Source organism: Panthera onca, chromosome Y (genome assembly GCF_046562875.1).
Source record: "Panthera onca isolate mPanOnc1 chromosome Y, mPanOnc1 haplotype 2, whole genome shotgun sequence".
In the NCBI taxonomy this organism is placed as follows: domain Eukaryota; kingdom Metazoa; phylum Chordata; class Mammalia; order Carnivora; family Felidae; genus Panthera; species Panthera onca.
This window is the reverse complement of record NC_138358.1, coordinates 20,471,793-20,491,850: the sequence shown is the minus strand read 5'-3', so window position 1 is coordinate 20,491,850 and position 20,058 is coordinate 20,471,793. Positions and strand designations below refer to the sequence as shown.

Here is a 20,058-nt window from a genome sequence, read left to right as displayed (position 1 = left end):
CCCGCACAGGGACTGAGAGGCGCATTCTGGCACCACTTACATGCAAGGGGAACACAGTTCTGGGACACACCTTGACATGTCCCCAGCCCAGCTGCAGCGACAGTGGTGATCTTGTGCTGCGGGGAGAGGTGTTGCTGGCAAGGAACTGTCCCCTCAGAGAGCAGCTGGCAGGCTGCTCACCTGCCCGTCCACACATGGATCACCCACACCACCCTGCTATGGCACCCCTGGGGGACTCAAGTCACCTGAGGTCTAGGGTCCAAGCTCCTCCCTTTCCCTGGGCCTGGTGCACAGGAAGCAGAGAGGAGAGCCCCGAGGAAGAGCTGACTGGTGACAAAACATGGCTCATCTGCCAAGAGCAGAGATTCTTGCTGGACGGCTCCCTCCAGGGAAATACCTACGCCCTCTGCACACCACGTAGCCTGACAGGTTGGGTTCCCTAGCTACCCTGTGCACAAAGCCTGGGCACACCATGTAGCCCCTACGTATTTGCTACTGTCGGCCCACCAGGGCCACTCAACACACACACACACACACACACACACACACACACACACACACACACTCACTCCCACATAGACACACACTAACACACACACAAGCACACTTACTCACAAGTGGTCCACTGGCCACTGGACACAGGCTTTCCTCCCCTCGGCCCCCCTCTTGACCTTGCACCAATCTCCCTTTTGCATCCTGACTTGAGCCCCCTGGCACAGCAACGATTGCACCCATCCCAGCGATTACCATCAGGACTCAGGAGGGAAGGGACTGCACTCTTGTATTCTGGCACCTGACCGTCCCACATAAGCACCTCATTCACACAGACCGCTGTGTCTCTCCTTGTCTCTCCAGTGGCCTAACCACCCACTCCTGCACAGACAGAGACACACCGCTACGCAATCGCACAAACATATGCACGCTCACACTGCCGGCACCACCACGGATCTCAGGCCCAGTTTGCCACAGACGCCCACACACACTCGCACGAACTCACGCTGGATCTCTGCCCTCGGGCGTACTCTCTCCATGAATTCCCACTCATAAGCCTCGCTGCTGCCCACAACCCACACCTGCCCCTCCCCCTCACACATCTCCCATCCTGAGCCACTGTCTGAGGACAGGGCTCGGGGTCAAAGGAGCCCCGGGTGTGGGAGGCAGCAGCAAGGTATACTGGCATCGACTATGAGAAGCCTGCCTGCTCCTGAGTTGTCCGGGGACATGTGGTCTTAGCTCTGATCCTGACTGGAGGCTTTGCTGACTGGATTCTATCTCACCAAGGACACAGCACCCCTCTGGGATCAAGGGTCCTGGCTGAAACCCCCCGAGTCCTGGCCACACTGTACCAGGACCCAATGGACCAATTTGGTCCCACTGTGCAATCCCCTTCCCTGCCTTTCGGCTCTGGCCTATACAATAAATCTCCAAATAACAGGTCTGTCTCTTCCTCCTCCTCCTTCCAGGCTCTTCCTGCCCAAGAAGGCAGGCCTCTGTGCACATGGCAACACCGGCCCCACGCCAGTACTGCACCTCTCCTGCACACACAGAATCACCCGGGCAGCGGCTAGGACAGTCACACTCAGGTCCCGTTCTCGTCGAGCCTCCTTGCGTCCCCCATAAACACACACAAACACATACACAAAAACAGAAGGGTTTTTAGCTTCCTGTATGTGTCCACATAAACATCGTGGAAACTCTTCAAGACTGCCAAACGTGATTTCTTCCTTAGTTCTCTCCCGGGCTCATAGAAGACAGGAGACTCATCCACCCATCTCTTCTAGTGCTGGTCACGTCCTCCATTGTTTCTGCATGGGCAAACATAGGAGCTCTGCGCCATTCATGCCCACACAGATGCAGAGCCCCTGACACATGTGGGCACACAGAGACACATTTGCGTACACGCACACACACACACCCCCATGCAACAGAAACCAAGAGTGATATGGGATATTTGCAAATACATCCCAGATGGTGTCACTCTTGTGCCTCACCCTTTTGCGATCCCCCTTGCTTTCTCACCCAGGGAGTCGTTTCCAGCCCCCAATGGCTTTGGAACAGATCTAAGAATGGCTGTCAGGTTGCGGGAGGACATGGCGTGGTGGGGCACATGGAAGGAAGTGAGAGATTCTCACCACAGTGGCGCCTGGGGACACGGCAGCTCCTGACCCAAAGACTGGGAGGCAAATCCAGACTGAAGGAGCAGGGGGAAGCCCGGGACAGGGCGGACATCCACGGGGAGCATTTGTGGTGAAGCACTGCTCCTCCCGAGTTGCTCTCCAAAGCCCCAGCCCACAGCACAACTGCATTTGGTTTGCAGGCTTCGACCCTCTGTGTGTTTGCAGCTGAGTCTCTGCAGGTTCCCTGTCATCCTCCCACCCTCTCCCCATGCTACCTGTGTCCCTGTCTTGGCGGACCTTCCATTTCCAAGCCAATGTGTGGCCCACGTTCCCTTGCCCATACAACACACAGGTCAACACACCGTATACTGGGGTTCTCACCGACACATGCGCATGTCAGATCACTGTCTTCTGGTCCCTTCCTCCATCAGGAAGTACTGCAGGGGATTGGGCCACAGGTCCTCGATGATGATCTGGTAGGGGACACAGGCCGGTGCCATATTGGGCATAGCCCCCTCACCTCTCTGGCCCAGGGCCACCCACATCCCCACTGCTGACGAAGGCCTCAAGGGCCCCACCTCGGCAATCCTGTTTGTCCCTGGGCAGCTGTGCTCACACATCCAGTTCAACAAGTTAAGCCTGGTGGGGTCATGCCTGCGACTGGGAGCTCCACGTTCATAATCCCAGAACCACTGGACTGGAGTGGAACGCGATGCCTTGTAGCCTGCAGGAAGAGAGGATTTGAGGAGCAAGCTGATGGCCTCCTCCCCACCCACCTGCCCCTCCCCCTCCCCCTCCCTCCTGCCCCTGATTCATGCTCCTCATCCCCCTGCCCCGCACCATCATGGGACCCACACCCTACCAGCAAAGCTAAGCTGATACTCCTTAATGATCACTGGGTTCCAGAAGTACGGGTTGTCCCCAAAGAAAAACATCACTCTGCAGCGGTACTTGGGATGGCCCACTTCTTCCACCTGCCGTGAGCAATGGGACAGGAGGGGGCAAGTGTCCTCCCTCGGGGTCCTGAGCTACTTGCCTGGCTGTGAGGGTGAGCACCTTTGCCCCACCCTCTCCTGCCCAAATCCCACCCCCGACGGGATGGCCCCCAGCCACAGCCTCCCCGGTCTCACCTCCAAGTCGACCACGTAGCTGAGCACGTCTTTGTCCTGGGCACCGATCATGGCCGACAACTGGGGGTGATTCAGAATCTGTGCTGTGTCAAGGAGCTGTGCCTTCAGATGCTGTGGAAACAGACACAGCCCCCCTCCAACCCTCCCAGGCTAAGAGCAAGGGACTAGATCACGGCATGTGCAGAAAGACCAGGAAACACTAGTCCCCACACTCCTCAGCCTCTGCAGATGCATCAGACCCCATCGACACTGGGCAGTCCGTTGGCTTCCTGTACCTCCCACGCTGTCTGCACACAGCAGGGAGAGACTCCACTGCCTGCACGCCTCACAGTTCCTTCCTATATCTGACCTGTGTGGGCTGCCAGCAGCCCATCATAGCTTGTGATGTCGGCATGTGCTCTGACCCCTCCTCACGGCTGGGTTTCTTGGCATATTCCCGTGAAGACCTATGTTGTCACCAGCCTCCTGAGTCCAGATGGAATAACATGGCTTACAGGAACCCGACTGCACACTTACGCTGCAAGCAGAGGGTGTGGGAGGGAGAAAGAGATCGAGAAGCACGGACGAGGAGGGCCGAGGAGGGAAAAGGATTAGACACAGTGACACGGCCAGTCCGGAGAGAAAGACATGGGTGGGACCGAGCCGGAGCCTGAGGACAGAGAGGGAAGCAGGGGTGGAGATACCAGGAGAGAATCCTCTGTGTGTGTGTGTGTGTGTGTGTGTGTGTGTGTGTGTGTGTGTGTCAGGGTCTGAGGAGGCAGCTTGTACCCCATTCGGAGTGGGTCTCAGTCGTCCTACTGTCAGGCAAAGGGGCGTGGCGTGGTTCCACTAAAGGTCATGAGTGTGTGTCTGAAATGCTCTCTTTTGAAGGAACTGCTAGGAAACGTGCACAGCCTGTGAATGTGAAGGTGGGTGTGCGGCCTGTGTAACTCTCCCATTTTGCAGCGAAATATTTCCTTGCCTTATCTGCTCTGAGTGAAGGCTGCTTTGTGCTACCCTAGCTCTGGTAGCATGGGGACACATGGCTCGTGTCTGCAAGTAATATTTGAGACCAGCCTGCAGGCCAACGTTGGCGGAGACCTAGAGGAAACAGACCCAGTCACCAAGTCCCCCCATCCCCAACAACCGCCCCTGTCCAAGGCCTTACACTGGATCCCAGACCACACCAACCCAGGGCCAGGGACCATTCCCCAGCTCTCCTCTCTGGGGGCCATCGCCCTGAGGCACCCTGCTCTCAGTGCCCAGCCCTCCTGCACAACAGCCCCCGCCATCACCCACCAGCACAAGGAAGGATACCGCCTGGGCCCAGAAGCCAGGGATGTGCTTGATGATGGCCCTTCTGTGATCCAGGTAAGAAATCTGCCTCCGAAGAATCCTGCGCTTCAGCCGCCATAAGGCCCTGGAATCCTGGGCATTCCCAGCGCTGATCTCCAGCTGAAGACGCTCCAGTGCTGCCAGCGGGTCCTGGGCTGAGGCAGGACGCAGCGCTGGCTCTTGCTGCTGCAGCGGCTGGGAGAGCTGGGGCCCCTCCTCCGCCTCTGCATCTGCCTCGCGCTTCTCCTCTTGCTCCTGAAACTCCTCCTGCTGCTGTCTCTCAACTTCCACCTCCTCCTCCTCGTGCATGTCCTCTGCTTCTGGCTTGGCTTCCTCAGAATTCTCCTCTCCAGCCACCTCATCCTTGGTCGCCTCGCCGTCCTCTTCCTCCTCCCCGATCACCACCTCAGCCGCCACCATTCCGTCATCCAATATCAGCACCAATTCCTCCGCTGGGCTTGCCACCTGTATCTCACACCCGGCCTGGGCTTCCTGCACAGGATGGGCGTTTGCCGCCCCTGAACCTGGGGACTGCGGCCAGCCCACGCCCTCCAGCGCCCCTGCATTCCCGCGGGGCCGGGACTCTCCACCTTTCGCATCCGGGACGATCAGGGCCCAGGGTCGGCGGGAATCTCCGCTTTGTCCGGACCGCGACACGCTGGCCATGACGCTCGGCCCCGGCCCCAGTGTAGCTAGGGCAGCCTCAGGACAAGGACAAGGAAGTGGAAGCAGGTGGAGGGAGCCTGGGCCTCAAGGCTGTTAGCTCCCTGCTGCCTCTCGCTGCAGCCCGCCCAAGTTGGGCGCAGGCGCACAGCCTCTGGGATTTGAGGACTCCGCATTGGCTGTGGCTGCTGTGGAGGAGGGGCCGAGACAGAGGCAGTGAAGAGTGTGCGCATGCGGCCTGGGAGAGAAGTGGTTCCAGGGCAGGTCAGGCCCGCTAGCCAGGTTCGGGGAGCAATCAGTTGCAAGACAGCAAGACAGGGTGCTGGTCGCCAGCAAGCGCGCGCCAGCGGCCGGTCCCGGCTCTGGAGCAAGTGCCCAGCCGCCAGCGTGACCCCCGTTTTGCTGCATGTCCTCTTCAGCGCTGTCACCTTCCAGGCCTGACTTGCGAGGTCCCGGGTATCACACAGTCTGTGGTCGCTTGTACACCCTTTCCCCAGAGGCCTCACTGCGGGCACCAGAGCATTCAGCACAGGAATGTCCACGCCGTGAGCCACGGCATGCTCCGTCCCTTGCCCCTTTTTCATGAAGCTGGGCAAGGCCTGGAGAAGTCCTTGGTGTCGCGCCTACCAGAGCCACATGGCCGTCTGCACGGTTTCTCCTCCTCGGCCGTCAGGCTGAGGGCGGAGGTAAGGTGGGTGCCCACCCAGAACCAGTGACACCCACCCTAGACCCACCCCACCACCGTGTCCTTGCAAGAAAGCAGCTCAGTAGAACTCACTGCACTGCAATTCAGAGCAAAGAACAACCCCCAGAGCACCATCTGCCCCTGGTGCCCTACTGATCTCCGTACAGAGCGCCAGGGAGATGGGTAGTAGGATTTAGTAGTTTGCTCTGGTCCGGAAATCTAACCTTCCACGAAAAGGAGGACAACCCCAACCAAGCAGGGCACTTAGGGGCCCTTCACCGAGAATTGCAAACTTGTCTGTGTCTGTCTCTGAGAAAGCCCCGTGCCTGCTTTCACTAGTACACACGAAAGCAGACGAGTTCCCTTCCCATTTCCCAGGCACCAACAAGAATTCTGAAGAAGCATGCACCCAGACACAGAAGGTCCACTGAGAGAGACAGTGAGAAAGAGACACACAGAGAGACAGAGCTATAGAGGGAGAGAAAGAGAGACACATGCAAGCAGATGAAGGAAGGACGAGTGGAGGGGAAGACCGGCCTGGAGAGGGAGAGTCCGGGGAGATTGGCGGGAGAGACAGGGAGGAGGAGCAAGACAAGAAGAGACAGAGGGGCACCTATTACAAGGAAGACAGGCGGAGACAGGGGGAGGCATTAGTGATGGAGAGGAGGGAGACGAAGACAAAGAGAGCTGGAAGGAAAGTGGGAGGGAGGGACAGGAAGAAGACAAGGGAGGGGGAGGTAAGGAGAGGGTAGGAGGAAGGAGAGCAGGGGCAGCCGAGGCGGAGACAGGTGGGCTGACTCTGAAGACAGGGCAACTGCAGTGTGCACTTTCACCTGGTGAAATTCACCTGTGCAATTTGCACAGAGACGAATGCTGTACAGTGGTCAGCCCTCAGCACAAAAGGCACCGCTCCCACCTGGACCTTAAGGGCAGTCTGAAACGATCGCTGAACTAGAAGGAAGCTGCAATGAGGTCATTCGGGGTGAGGAAGAGGGCACCGCAGGGAAGAAAACAAGGACCCGTTCCCCACAGGGCTGCTGGAAGCCCTGTACTTACCAGCAGGAGACAGGAAACGGGACTGCCGGAAAGACACAGCAGAGATTTAGGCAGAGCACGTGCGGGAAGAAATCACGTCCCAAAGCTCGGCAAATTCAAGCAAAAGCAGAGGCTGCACATCCATGAATGTGAACGCTTTCCGAGTGGAACCAACGAAGTTCTCACAGATGCCCAGGAAATGTGCTCAACTCTGAGGCCCCCTCGCCTCTGGCAAGCTTCTCATCCAAAGCGACTCATCACAGAGAAAGGGTGGACCGTGAGCAAAAGAGCCAAGGTCTCCTTCGGATCCCCGGACGCAGACAGGTGATCCGCCCAGTAATTTCAAGCCAACGTATGGTGATAAAGGTTACCTTCCACCACAGTGATGGAGGAAACTCGCACCCGAGGGGAGGACAATGAGTGAGAACCGCATCCCAGGCTGTAAGCTAAGGACAGACCATCAAGCTGTATTGGAAGGTCACGAGACCGTGACTCAAATGTCTGTACAGACACAGAGCGTCTGCAGAAGCACGAGGGCTGGATAGTTGTAAGCAGGTAGCAGGATTTCTAAGTCTGGGCTGCCTGTATGATACGAAAGGCTAACACGTGCAAGCAGAGCTATGCCCATGTGATGCGGATCAGCCTCCTGAGGCGGTACTTTGTACCCTGTGGAGGACCTGGGAGACGCATGCAGGCGGGCTCCTTGTGCACCTCTGCCACCAGGCACACATGTGGGAAACGTAGGGCCAAAGGGTTTGCCGCCGGGCTTAGTGTGGCTCACCCTTCTGCGGGTGCATTGAGCATCAGTGCAGAAAGCACTGGGCTCACTGAAAGAAGCCAGCCCCTGACAGAAGCACAGTGGTGGTGAGCCCTGCCTGATGGATTCCTGAGGAGACTAAAGGAGTTAAAGGCATGCAGTCCACCAGAGAGTAGAGTGGTGCTAATCAGGGGAGGGTGCGATGAGGAGGTGTCGGGCCTCGGGTGTGAAGATGCAGTCATGCCATGTGCATGAGTTCTGGAGATCTAACTTGCACAGGGCAGCCGTAAGCAATGCTTCACCGCCTCGTCAGATTTCTCAGAGGCAAGTGCTCTCACCACAAACAAAGAGGGGTCGCTGAGAAATGTCCCGGTGAAGGTGGCTGGACGGAGCGCTTGCACGTGAAGGATACGGGCACATCCGTCACTGCCCGTTGTGTCCCTCAGGCACGCACTAGTCCTGGTGGACTAAGCTGAGCTCAGAACCCAGCAGTCAAAGGTGTCAGCCTCGTTCCTGCAAACATGAATCAGACTCCCAGGTAGGACGTAATGGACAAATTAGGGACCAGAACACACAGGAGGCACACGGAAACGAGACACACACTGGCAGGGGGAAGTCTCTCCCAGCCAGGAACATGCCACGTGGCAAAAGAGTAAGTGGGAAAACGTTGCCGGTCCGCTTTTCACAATTTACGCCTGCATCTGCAACGTGCAGGCCAGTGACGTTTGAGCCCCTCGGGCGCAGAGGGTTTGAAAACAGAAGGACAGAAAATAGAGGTGTGACGGAATGCTCACAGCAAGCCAGCTGCATTTGGGGACATTCACTGGCTGGCAGTGAGTGCATGGCCAATCCTCTGACGAAGGTCCTACAGGCACGGAAGGATTTCTGGCTCCTGGAACATAGAACAGAACACGCAGAAGCCCCTCCACCTGACAGCAGGACAGCAACTGGATCTGTCAGTGGAAGAAAGGGGTTGAATGCAGAGGGAAGCACACTCAAGCGCAGAAGCATACACCAAAGACAAGACAGGCCACCAGAGCCACAGCTGACCCAACACACAGGTGTGCAGAGACGAAGGCGGTTACACGGGTACAGCTGTGCCCACTTAGGCCAGGCAAGGAGGCATCACCAGAGAGGTGTCGGCACAGGCAAAGCCAGGAAAAGACACAAACACGCCAGGGCTCACTCAGGGAGACAGAGGAGCACAGGCAATGCGAGACATTTCCTGTGAACAGAGAACAATGTGACGATCCCGACAGGCCAATGAGACACGTGTGGTTCAGAGACATGGAAGTCAGAAGGCTCCTGAATTGCTGAGGGTGTCCTCTCTCGAGGGACAGCACTCTGGAGCCCACACACGCTGATGTTGGGGTGGAAGAGGCCGCTGGGCAGCAGATACAGTTGTGCAGGGGGTTTAGCAGCTCCTGGACCCTAGGGCTCCCCGGGGAGAGCTGCGGATACGGGAGGACACCCGGGGATGCCGGGTGTGCAGCATGAGGGCTGTAATCCCTCGGACACAGAGCACCGAGGCCTCTGCCCACGGACCTCAAGTGTCCACACTCGAGGGTTTGGCTCTGGGTGCCGTGAGTGCATTCCACACCCACACCTTGTCCGTACCTTGTCTTTGGGACAGGCCGGGCGGAAACGTCACCCTGGCCCCTAAGGAGGTATTGGCTGGAGATATTAACATGTGGGGGACCCTGTGTTCACCTGTCCCCTAAAGTGTTCCTGCTCGGCAAGACCTATCAAGTAACGGCCTGCTTGTGCAGGAAGATGCCCCAAAGGGCCCAGCCTCATGACCACTGAGGCCGTATTCCCACTGCACAATCACTGGCCATACTTTCTTTGGATGTTCACACCCAAAGACTCGGGTCAGCACTGGGAGCTTTTCCAGGGTACCCTGACATTTACCCATCAAGCAGCTGAGAAGACGTGCTTCTCCAGCCAGTGTGCAGACAGCAGCGAGAGAAAGGCCTGCCTTCCCTTCTAGAGAGTGCGACAGCCTCTGCCCTGGAAGAGGTAAGGCTTGGTCGCACAGATCCTCAACTCCACAGCGTGCTGACACCCCGCTGACCATGTTGTCTGCATATGATAGGGGCAAGAGGCCTCCATGCACTGGGACTGCCCACGCCTTCTCTGGAATAGAGCCACTGCAGAGAAGCCTCTTGTACTGCAGAGCTGTGCAGTGGGGATCCTGGGGAGCTTGGGCAGCTTGGGAGACAGGAATATTAGTGTCGGGATGTCAGTCTCAGGCACGCTGTGCTGGGGGCCGTGTTACTTGGGGATACAGAAGAGCCTGCGATGGACAAGGCTGAACTCTGTCTACTGCACTGCTCGCACGGTGGAGCTTTTGCCCCATCCCTAGCACAGACATCTCTGGCAAGCAGCCATCTGCTGTGTAAGGAGTATCCCAGCACTCACGTCTTCGCAGGTGAGGCTCGTCCCAGTCCTTTCTAAGCTCCAGGCCTGCCGGGGACCTCTGCACAGAATGCTAAGGCCTCACAAGTCCATCGTTCCCTATGTGGCTGAGGCAGCCTTTGTCCTGGCACTCAGGCAAAGGAACACAGGCTGCCTGGGACGAGGCGACCTCCCTGAGCGCCTGCTGGTGTTTGCACTTGGGAGTCTTCTCACAAGTCTCACATGGCGTGTTGGACACACGGCTTAAGCCTGTGGACACAGAGGAAGAGCATCTCCCGACTCATCACGGCTGATGATGAGAGGGCAGAGGGCACACGGGAGAGGTTGGCGTGTTCGTGCCCTTGAAGAGCCCCACCTCCCCGCGACCCTCCCCTCTGTTGGCTTGCAATCTGGGCCACCCATTCGTAACCAGAGGTCTTTTCAGAAACAGCAAAGTTCACACAAGGGCATCAGCACTAGGACTCCTTCAGGAGTCTTGTGTGTGTGTGTGTGTGTGTGTGTGAGAATAAGTGAAGCGGTGTTTGGGAGGCTCAGCTTCAGGAAGTGGAACCAGAAAAGTTGGCTGTGATTTTGGAGTTGCGTGAGACTGTAGTGGGCTGTTTTCTCTGCAGTGTGTATGTTGTCCCTGTCAACTCTGCCTGAAGCAGAACTTCATCGGTCTTACCCACCCACTCTGCCTCTGGTCCCTCGGTTCCTTCCCCTGGACACCAATCTTACAACCTGCTCACAATCCCTCAAATATGTGTGGCTGGTCCTGAGATCCTGACCTTGTCCACAAGACAGTCTGCATTGGTAGACGTCTGAAAACCAGAGGGTAATCAACCCTGGGAATTCCTCTCTGTGTGGCGGTTCAGTCAACATGACTGAGGGTGTCCCCATGCGCGATTCTGGGGGCACCATCATGGACATGCCCAAACCCTGAATATTGGACATCCCTGGCCTGTGCTGGCCTCTCCGTTTCCTTGAATTTCCTCATTTTCACAGGAAAGCTATGAACCTGGGCACTGGCCTTTCTCTCAGGTTTGTGCCCTGGCCTCCCTCACTCAAGTCCCCATTGCTTCAATCTTACTGACCTCACATGCAATCCCAATGTGTGACCCATCCCTACAGACAATGTCCTACGTCCCGCCCTTCCTTGGAACTCCAGTGTGCAGGCACAGAACACTTACACCTCTGGACAGCCGCATGTATACATGGACACGCCCCAGAGCGAACCTGAGAGGAAGACACACACAAACACTTCATGCTGTTTATCTCCCAGTCTATATTTCTTCAAATGTATTGGACCCCCGCCCTGCGCCACGTGTCACCACCACCCTTGTCCTTATTTCATGGCCAGGAGAATCTTGTGGACCATCGGTGAGCATCGGAAGGGTTTCCACTGGGGTCGATGAAGTGCGACGCTCCTTCATACTCTTCTCAAGATCGTGCATATCCCTGGGATATATGGGTACACACAGACAGACAGACAGACAGACAGAAACACACACACACACACACACACACACACACACACACACACACACAGGACAGGTGAGAGTCTTATCTTGGCCCTGAGTAAGGTTGCTTGAATGTTTCCAAACGGAAAGTAGGATGGGAGGGTGTGATAAGCTGTGCCAAAGCTGACAAGGGGATCCAGAAGCCAGACAACATGTGGGATGGTGGTAGGAGGCCTGAGGGTGGGGTTCAAGGTCCGGGAATGACAGTTGTCACCGTGCTATGTGATGAGCCAGCTTTGGTTGTCCCGCTTTGCTCATTCTTTTTGTCTAGCCCCCTTCCCACCTTCAGGCTCCCCAAAGGGGCAAAGCCTCTTGGACACGTTACTTCTTAAGACTCCCTGTCTCAGGCTGATGCCCTTTTGACTTGGGGTCACCTCCTGGGCCGCTGTCATTCTCGGTGCCTCCATGCAGAAGAGAATTGTGCCCTGGACCCCACGGCACACATTTCCGTGCCCACACCCTTGGCTGCTCACCTCTTTCCCTCTCAGTTCTCTCTCCTGGGGCCTCCTTCATCTTGAAATACGGCAGGGGGTTGGGCCAAAGATCCTCTATGATTATCTGGTAGGGGAGACAGGCCAGGCCTCAGGTAGCTATCCCACGCAGTGGGGGAACCCATGAAAATCACCTCCCTTCCTTGTTACAGGGCCCCACCTCAGCAATCCTGCTAGAGCCGGCAAAGCTGTGGTCAGAGAACCAGTTGAAGAAGTTGAGGCTGCTGTTGTCATGCCTGTGTCTGTAGGCCTCCTGTCTGTACCTTGGGTGCCACTGGATGGGACTGGAATGAGACGCCCTATACCCTGCAGGAAGACGCGTATGTGAGAAGGCGCCAGAGAACTTATCACATTCAACCCTCCACCCACGGCCGCCCATGCAGTCAGTGGACACTTACCATCAAGGCCTAGGACATACTCCTTCGTAACGACTTCATTCTGGAAGTAGGAGTTCTTGCCAAAAAACAGCAGGATCTTCCGGCATTCCCTGGGAAACTTGTGTTCCTCCACCTGCCGTGGTACAGTGGGGCAGAAATGTGAAATCTTGTTCCAGGAGACCCGCCCTCCCCTGAGGAAGGAACACATCACTTCTCCCCACCACCTCCCCTCCCCACACAGCCAGCCACCCACACCACCTCCCACTCCCAGGCCGACCTTCAAATTGGTCATGTGGCGAAGCATGCTTTCATCGGGCTTACTACTCAGGGCTGACATCTGAGGGTGGTTCACAAACTGCCGCAGGTCAAAGAGCCTTCAGGTGCTGGGCGTGAGAGAGCTCGAACCAGAGAACCAGTGTGGACAGCATCCAGGCGTCCTCCCCCCGGGACTGGCGTCCTCCCCCAGGGTCTCAAGCCCTCCCCACAGGCTGCGTCCAGGCCCACGGGGTCTCAGGATCGCGCAGGGCTCTGCTAGACACGCACAGGAGGCTGTGCATGCCCAGACGCCCGCAACCACGCCTAGCTTTGTGTGCTCGTGAGGACACTGAGGACGCTTACTTCCACACAGCCAGACAGCACACATCCGGTCTCGCGCCGACCAGTGGGCATTCACATCGCCTTCCCCGCAGCAAGATGCCTAGCGGGACCCAGAAACGTGCCCCCACGCGGCTTTGTGTGGGAGGAAGCCCTCGGTCATTTCCCGGACCTGGCCTGGACCTCCACCGCCACGCCCCACTCTCCCAGCTCTGTTTCCGTGCCAGGTGCGACGTAAAGCACACATGCCTCCCCCACCCCGGCACTGCCCTCCTCCCACACTCATTGCAGAGCCAGGACCACCGGATGGGATCACGTTTGCACGTTCCCGGCCACTGGAGCGCGGCTTAGCTCCAGTCCCTGTCCTGGGTTCCTCTAAATGTCACCGCCCTTTCCTTCCTCTTGCGCAAGCCCAGCCCCCTCTGGACCCTCCACCAGCAGCAGGAAGGATACAGCCTTGGCCCAGAAACCACGGATGCCCTGAATAAGGGCACCTCTCTGCTGCAGATGACGCTGCCGCCTCTGCCATATGCTGGGTTTGAGTTGAGAGTCCTCCCGGCTGGCATGTGTATTCAAGGGCTGCACCTCCGTCTGAAGAGCCTCGAGCAAGGACAGGAAAGGATGTAGGCTTGCACTCATCTGCGTCTCTTCCTCCTGCTTCACGTGCAGCTCCTGTGCGTTCCCCAGGCACCAGCCACCTTGCTCCTTCCACTTTGGTTCCTCCTTCTCCTGCTCCTCAGCTCCTGCTCTTCGTGCCCCAGCTCCATCTCTTCCTTCTCCTCCTTTCCCAGCTTTGCCTCTTCCTCCTGCAGCTCTTCTTGTAAATCCTGTTGCCCCTGCTCCCCCGCTTCCTGCTCCGCAACTTCCCTTAACTCTTCCCCATCCTCCTCCTAATCTCTCTGCTCCTGATCCTCCCCCTTCTCTTTCTGCTCCTTTTGTAAGGCCTCCTGCTCCTCCTGCTGCTGCTCCTGCCCCTGCTCCTCCTCCCCCTGATCGTCGGCTTTTGACCTTCTTCCCCCTCCTTCTCCTCTTACTCCTAATCCTTCTGTTCCTGTTCCTCCTCCTACTTCTCCTCCTCCTACTTCTCTTATGATCCTGCTCCTCCTCGTCCTCCTCCTCCTCATGAAAATCATCTTCCACATCCTCATCCTCATCCTCATCGTCATCCTCCTCCCACTCCTCCTCCTCTTGAAAATCATCTTCCTCATCCTCGTCCTCATCCTCGTCGTCGTCCTCCTCCCATTCCTCCTCCTCCTCCTCCCATTCCTCCTCGTCCTCCTCCCGCTCCTCCTCCTCCCCCTCTTCTTGGTCCTTATCCTCCACCTCCTCTTCCTCCTCCTGTCCCTCCTCTACATAATTATCCTGCTCCCCCGCCTGTCCCTCGTCTTCCTCATGCTTCCTCTGGTCATCCTTCTCATCTGCAAGAACGTGTATTTCTGTGGCCGCCGCCTCAACTCCCTCCTCCACCAGGCCCAACAGCTCCGCCACCGATATTATGTTGTCCACCAGCAGCTTCAAATCCTCCCTTCGGCCGGACACCTCTGTCTCACGTCGGACCGGATATTCTTGTGCACTTCGGGGCATTCTGGCCCCGACACCATCGTCGTGTGGCGCCTCAGTCGCGTCCAGGAATACTGTATGCCCTCGAGCCCGGGTCTCTTGACTACCGCCTTCCATGACGAACGCGACCGCAGTTTACGGGGCACTGCCACATTTTCCAGACACTACATCCTTCGCCATGTGGAGCTGGCCCAGGACCGCAGGTGGGGCAGATTCAAACGAAGCGGCAGGAGGTGAAAGCACGGGCCTCCCTCACCAGACCCAGTCAGTGGAGCCCTGACGACAATGGCTGACAACGCCCTCCCGCCTTCTGCCGTGGACCAAGGGCCCAGGGGGCGCATGCGCACAGGCGCTGTACCCAGGAAGCCACGGCGGTGGCTGTCGCTGTGGTGATGCTGCCGCAGAGGCCTTTGTGGTGAGAGAAGTGCGCATGCGGCTCTGAAGCTGAGGGCGTTGCAAACCACGCCCAGACTCCCAGCCTGGCTCCAGGACCAATCATGAGGACGGCAGTGGGCGTGGCGTCGGCGGCCCCACCTTTCAGGGCGGTGGGAATCTGCTGCGAGCGTGTAACGGCACACAGTGAGCCCCGGGCTTCGGTAGTGCGGCGCCTCCAGGGGCCTCCAACTTAGCCCTCTGCGTGCCCTGTTTGGCCTCTGTCAATGAAAAGGGGACTTTCACATTCCCCCCCCCCCCCCCCTCGGCGTCCCGTACGGCCTGGGCACGAGGCTATCTACACACACGGGAAAAGGGGGACCTCCACGCTTTTCACGTTTACACCCCCACCTTTGGTCATCGTGCCCATAGTCTGGCAAATCCACTGAGCGGGTCAGCGTAGCTGTCCGTGAAACGCATTTCAGCTGTGCGCCCGCTGTCTGCACCCTGGTTTGCATCTGGTCTGCCTCCTTTGCATACGCCCTACGTCCATCCCTACTCCAAGAAGACATGTATGTCATGACAGCAGGCTAGCAGTGCACCCGCTAGGGCACACTGTTCCCGCTAGGGAAAACTCTTGTCACTCGGTGACAAGAGGTGTGTGACATGGAGAGGACACCACCCTAGGGGAGGCTGCCTATCATGCGCGATCCCAGGAGCAAAGGGATGGCACTCTCTGAACTTTGGCACTTGAACCACCCCGGTACGCACCAAATCAGGAAAGCCCCCAGTCTCTTTCCTTTGCTCCCCAACGGCCTACGCACACTCACTCAGGCACAAAGATGCACGGCCACGCGGCACGTGGACACAGACACGCACACGCTGCCAGCGCAAACGCCGGGTCTCACGCAAAAGTACTCAAAGGCGCCAGCCACGATACACTCACAGACACTCTAGTGGACCTCTGCACTCACACGTGCCCTCTGTCACATCCCGCTCGCGAGGCTAGCTCCTTCCCACGACTCACACTTGCTTTCCCCCCTCACACAACACATGCATTTGTGCTGGCGGCCAAAGCTGGCTGAAAACTAGGGCAGATTCAGTATCTCCATTGGGTCAAGGAAGCTTGCACTGAGACGCCAAGGAAAGACAGCCACAACTGATACCAACCTTCCAGTACCGACAAAACTGGAATGTGGCAGGTGGAGAAACACCAGCCACGACTAGGTTCCCAGCCTATCGACCCCTGCGCTCACCTCAGCCCCTCTCAACCCTGGGGAGTGTCTTGGGTTTCAGTACCTCCCAGCTGGCTGCAACCTACAGGGCAAGGGCCAAGGGACTGACCTTTCACGGTTCACATGTATACCCAGCTTGTGTGGGCTGCCTGGAGGCAGTCACGGCTTGGGAGGTCTGGATGTGCTCTCACCCCTGTTACTTGTGTGTTTCTTTGCGTGTTCCCCCGAAGCCCTGTGCCGTCAGCAGCCTACTATGTCCATATGGACATGCACGGCACACGGGAGCCCAGATGAACTCATACGGTACAAGGACTGGACAGAGAAAGAGAAAGAGAGACGGAGGTGGGGTGGGAGGAAGCGTTCTGAAAAGAAAACTATCACAGAGACAAAGAGACAGACAGAGACCAGAGGGATACCGAAGGAGGCAGAGGAAGGAGAGTAAGTCACAACTGGAGATAGCCACAGGGAGGAAGTGTGTTTGTACGTGTTTGTACGTGTGTGTGTGTGTGTGTGTGTGTGTGTGTGTGTGTGTGTGTGTTCATTTATGAATGAGCGTCAGTATCTGGGACTGAGAGAAGGGGTGTTGCTGTGATTCCTGGACCCTTGAACGCCCTCTTCCAGCAGAATGGAGGCCTGGTATTGTCAGGAATGTCAGTGTTTTGCGGACCATGACTCATGCGGTTTGGGGCCCTAGCCCAATCTCAGGCTAGGGACACAGAGCACAAGGAAAGGGAACTTGAGGCATGAGGCTCTAGACTAGGCCCTCAGGTGGAGTGTCCAGGCCCAAGGCTTTTACATGCCTGCTGCCTCCTTCCGGAGCCCACTAGCATTTGGGAAGCATGCCCACGGCCCTGTGGCCCTTCGGACACTGCAGTGGCCCTGGCTGATGTGCAGGTGGGGCAGAGGCAGAGGCAGAGGCAGTGAACTTTGTGACCATGTGTCCTTGGGGTGAAGGAGCTCTGCCTAGGTGAGCAGTGGGCTGCTGTTCAGGAGCAATCAGCAGGAGGGCAGTGGGCGTGGCTCCGGCAATTGAGCCCCTGCCTCCCCTCCCAGGTCCGGAGCCACTTCTCTGCCTCCCCCTCCAGGGTGGCCTCCCTTTTTGCTACATGTCCTTTTCAGGTTTGTCACCGACCAGGTCTGTCCTGTGGGATAGCTGATGTTGGAGAACGGGTACTACAGATCTCACCCCTTTGGGGAGGAGCCAAGATGATGGCAGACAGCATGGAAGCTTCTTAAGTGTCTCGCGTGCATGAAATACAGCCAGACCAACACTAAACCATCCTACCCACCCAGGAAACTGACTGGAGGATTAGCACAGCAATCTGCATATCCTGAACCACCGAATTCAGCAGGTACGTGGCATGCAGAAGTGAACTTGGAGAGCGAGGAGGCATGGGAAGGGAGGTGCTTTTGTGCGCGGAGAGGCGAAGGAGACTGGGCAGGTGGAAGCGGGGGCAGAGCATACAGGGAACCCACCCATCCCCAAAGCAGGTGGAGAGAATGTGGAAAATTGGACGTGGCCGCACGGACTAAACTGAAATGGGAGAAAGGAGAAATAGGAGGGTTTAAATTCCATTCAGACTGTAAACGGGGTGCGCAAAGTCTGCAAATCCGCAGTTCTATGCCTGGCAGTGCTGTGGTGGGAAGGGCTAATTCTCAGGAACAGGGTCGTGTAGGAGGTTCTCAGGCCACTCAGAAAAAGGTGGTTCCACTGCTGGAAAGACATTTGGTAGGGACTGTTGAAGCCACCTGGTCCATGCACACCCCATTTGCTGGTGCTGGAACAAGGTCGTTAAGTGTCGTGAAGTCTGGTGCCAGATGTGTGTTGTGGTTTTCCATAATCCCTGAAATGCTGCGGTTACACTGACTTGCAAACTTTTTGTGGGGCGGGCTGGCATTGGTCCATAGTGTCGGAGCACTGGCAGCAGCAGGGCCCAGCAAGCGTTCCTAGGTGCAGCCTACGTTCAGCCATTGCTCATTCGGCCATTGCTCGGTGAGACCCTTCTGCAGAGGGACGGGACGGGTCAAAGCCGCAGTCCTTCAGAAGTAAGGGGCCCGGAAAACCAGCGCATCTGAGACGCAACTCAGGAGAGAGGTACTCCCTGGGGCCTGGTCACGGAGAATGCAAAAGCGCGCAGTGGACAGAAGCTGAAGACAGAGGACGGGTGTGTGATTGCTGATCCAGGAGAACAGACTGGGTAGCTGGACGGCGCCATTTTCACCGCTCTTGGGCATGTGCATATGCACCAAGGAGAGTGGCAACAATCCACCCCAGTGGGCTGGCAGCGCCATCTAGTGGACAACAGAGCGGTTACACGGAGCCCCGCCTAGCTGGGCCACCTTCGCTCTCAGCAGCACAAGTCTCACACCCGGCTTAGTTTATGGACTATAAAGCGGTACATAGACTGACTTCTAGGAGAAAGAGAAATAATTTCAGTCCTACTTCAATCTGTTAGCAGGTCCATCGATTCAATTTCCTCTCTTTCTTTCATTCCTTTTTTCCTTTTCTCTTTTACGCTGTTTTTTGAATACAGCAAGAGAGAAAACTCATTTTTATTTTCAATTCTCATTAAATATGTTTTCTTTAATTTATATTACTGTTTTGTACTTTTGCGTACTTTTTTTCAAATTCTATTTTACTCCCAATATTGTATTTTAGTGTACTTCAGTTTATTCACCTTTTCAATGTTTCAAACGTTTTCCATTTTTCTTTGTTTTCTTTTTTCTCTTTTTCGTTTCTTTTCTTGTTCTTGATTGCAGAAGGTGAAAATTTTCATTTTCACTTTCACTTTCCTTTAAAATAATTTTTTCACTTTTTGCTATATGTTTTGCTTTATGTAATTTTTTCCAAATTCTATTTACTTCCATAATGTATTTTAGTGTACTACAGTGTATTCCCTTTTTCAGATTTTCAAACTATTTCCTTTTTTTCCTTAGTTTAAATCTTTTTTCTCTAATTCGTTTCTTTTCTTTTTCTTGAATACAGAAAGACAAAAGATACATATTTTTTAATTTTTACTAATTTTCTTTAACTTTTTCTACTTTATTCTGTATTTTTTGTGTATATTTTGTGTATATTTTTGTGTATATTTCACAAAATCTGTTTTACTCCCATCATCTCATTTTAGTCTACTTCAGTGTATTTTTTTTTTCAAATTCTCAAACGATTTCTCATCTTAAAATTTTTATTATTTTTTTCTTATTTTTCCTCCCCCTGTTTTTTTCCTCAACTGTATCAAACCATTTTCAACACCCAGACAAAACATGCCTAGACTCTAGCATCATTTTTCTACTTTTTCTATTCACGTGCTTAATTTTTTAATATTAATATTTAATTTGAATTTTTTTCATTTAAGTTTTTCTACCTCATGAATTCCTCTTCTCCCCTCAAAATGACAAAAGGAAGGAATTCAGCTGAAAAGAAAGGGCATGAAGAAACGACAGCCAGAGATTTAACCGACACAGATGCAAGCAAGGTGTCTGACGCAGAATTTAGAATCACGATTGTAAGAATACTAGCTGGAGTCCAAAGGAGTTTAGAGTCCCTTTGTGCAGAGAAAAAATGAAGTAAAAACTGGCCAGAATGAAATGAAAAATGATATAACTGAGCTGCAGTGACGGCTGGATGCCGCGGCGTCAAGGATGGATGAGACAGAACAGAGAATCAGCAATATAGAGGCCAAACTTATGGAGAATATGGAAGCAGGAAAATCGAGGGAGCTTAAGGAAAAGAGCACGACTGAAGAATTAGAGAAATCAGTGACTCATGCCAAAGGAACCAGATCTGAATCCTAGGGGTACCAGAAGAGGA

At 55.4% G+C, this 20,058-nt stretch overlaps 1 protein-coding gene and 2 long non-coding RNA genes across 3 annotated transcripts; all 3 read right to left on the bottom strand.

Annotated features, from left to right (window-relative positions):
• Positions 1–1,651: 1,651 nt before the first annotated feature.
• LOC145714980 (testis-specific Y-encoded protein 1-like) lies at positions 1,652–5,377 on the bottom strand. Its single transcript, XM_081794571.1, has 6 exons — positions 4,544–5,377; positions 3,248–3,325; positions 2,980–3,091; positions 2,696–2,841; positions 2,499–2,590; positions 1,652–1,805 (listed from the first exon to the last, which is right to left on the bottom strand). Exons 1-5 carry the CDS (start codon positions 5,225–5,227, stop codon positions 2,519–2,521), a joined length of 1,092 nt encoding a protein of 363 aa, XP_081650697.1. The 5' UTR covers positions 5,228–5,377; the 3' UTR covers positions 1,652–1,805; positions 2,499–2,518.
• A 6,010-nt stretch (positions 5,378–11,387) lies between these two features.
• LOC145714900 (uncharacterized) lies at positions 11,388–12,357 on the bottom strand. Its single transcript, XR_014137040.1, has 3 exons — positions 12,270–12,357; positions 12,092–12,176; positions 11,388–11,556 (listed from the first exon to the last, which is right to left on the bottom strand). It is a non-coding gene; the product is annotated as an uncharacterized LOC145714900 (long non-coding RNA).
• LOC145714901 (uncharacterized) lies at positions 12,349–13,167 on the bottom strand. Its single transcript, XR_014137041.1, has 3 exons — positions 12,764–13,167; positions 12,508–12,619; positions 12,349–12,415 (listed from the first exon to the last, which is right to left on the bottom strand). It is a non-coding gene; the product is annotated as an uncharacterized LOC145714901 (long non-coding RNA).
• Between the last annotated feature and the right edge of the window lie 6,891 nt (positions 13,168–20,058).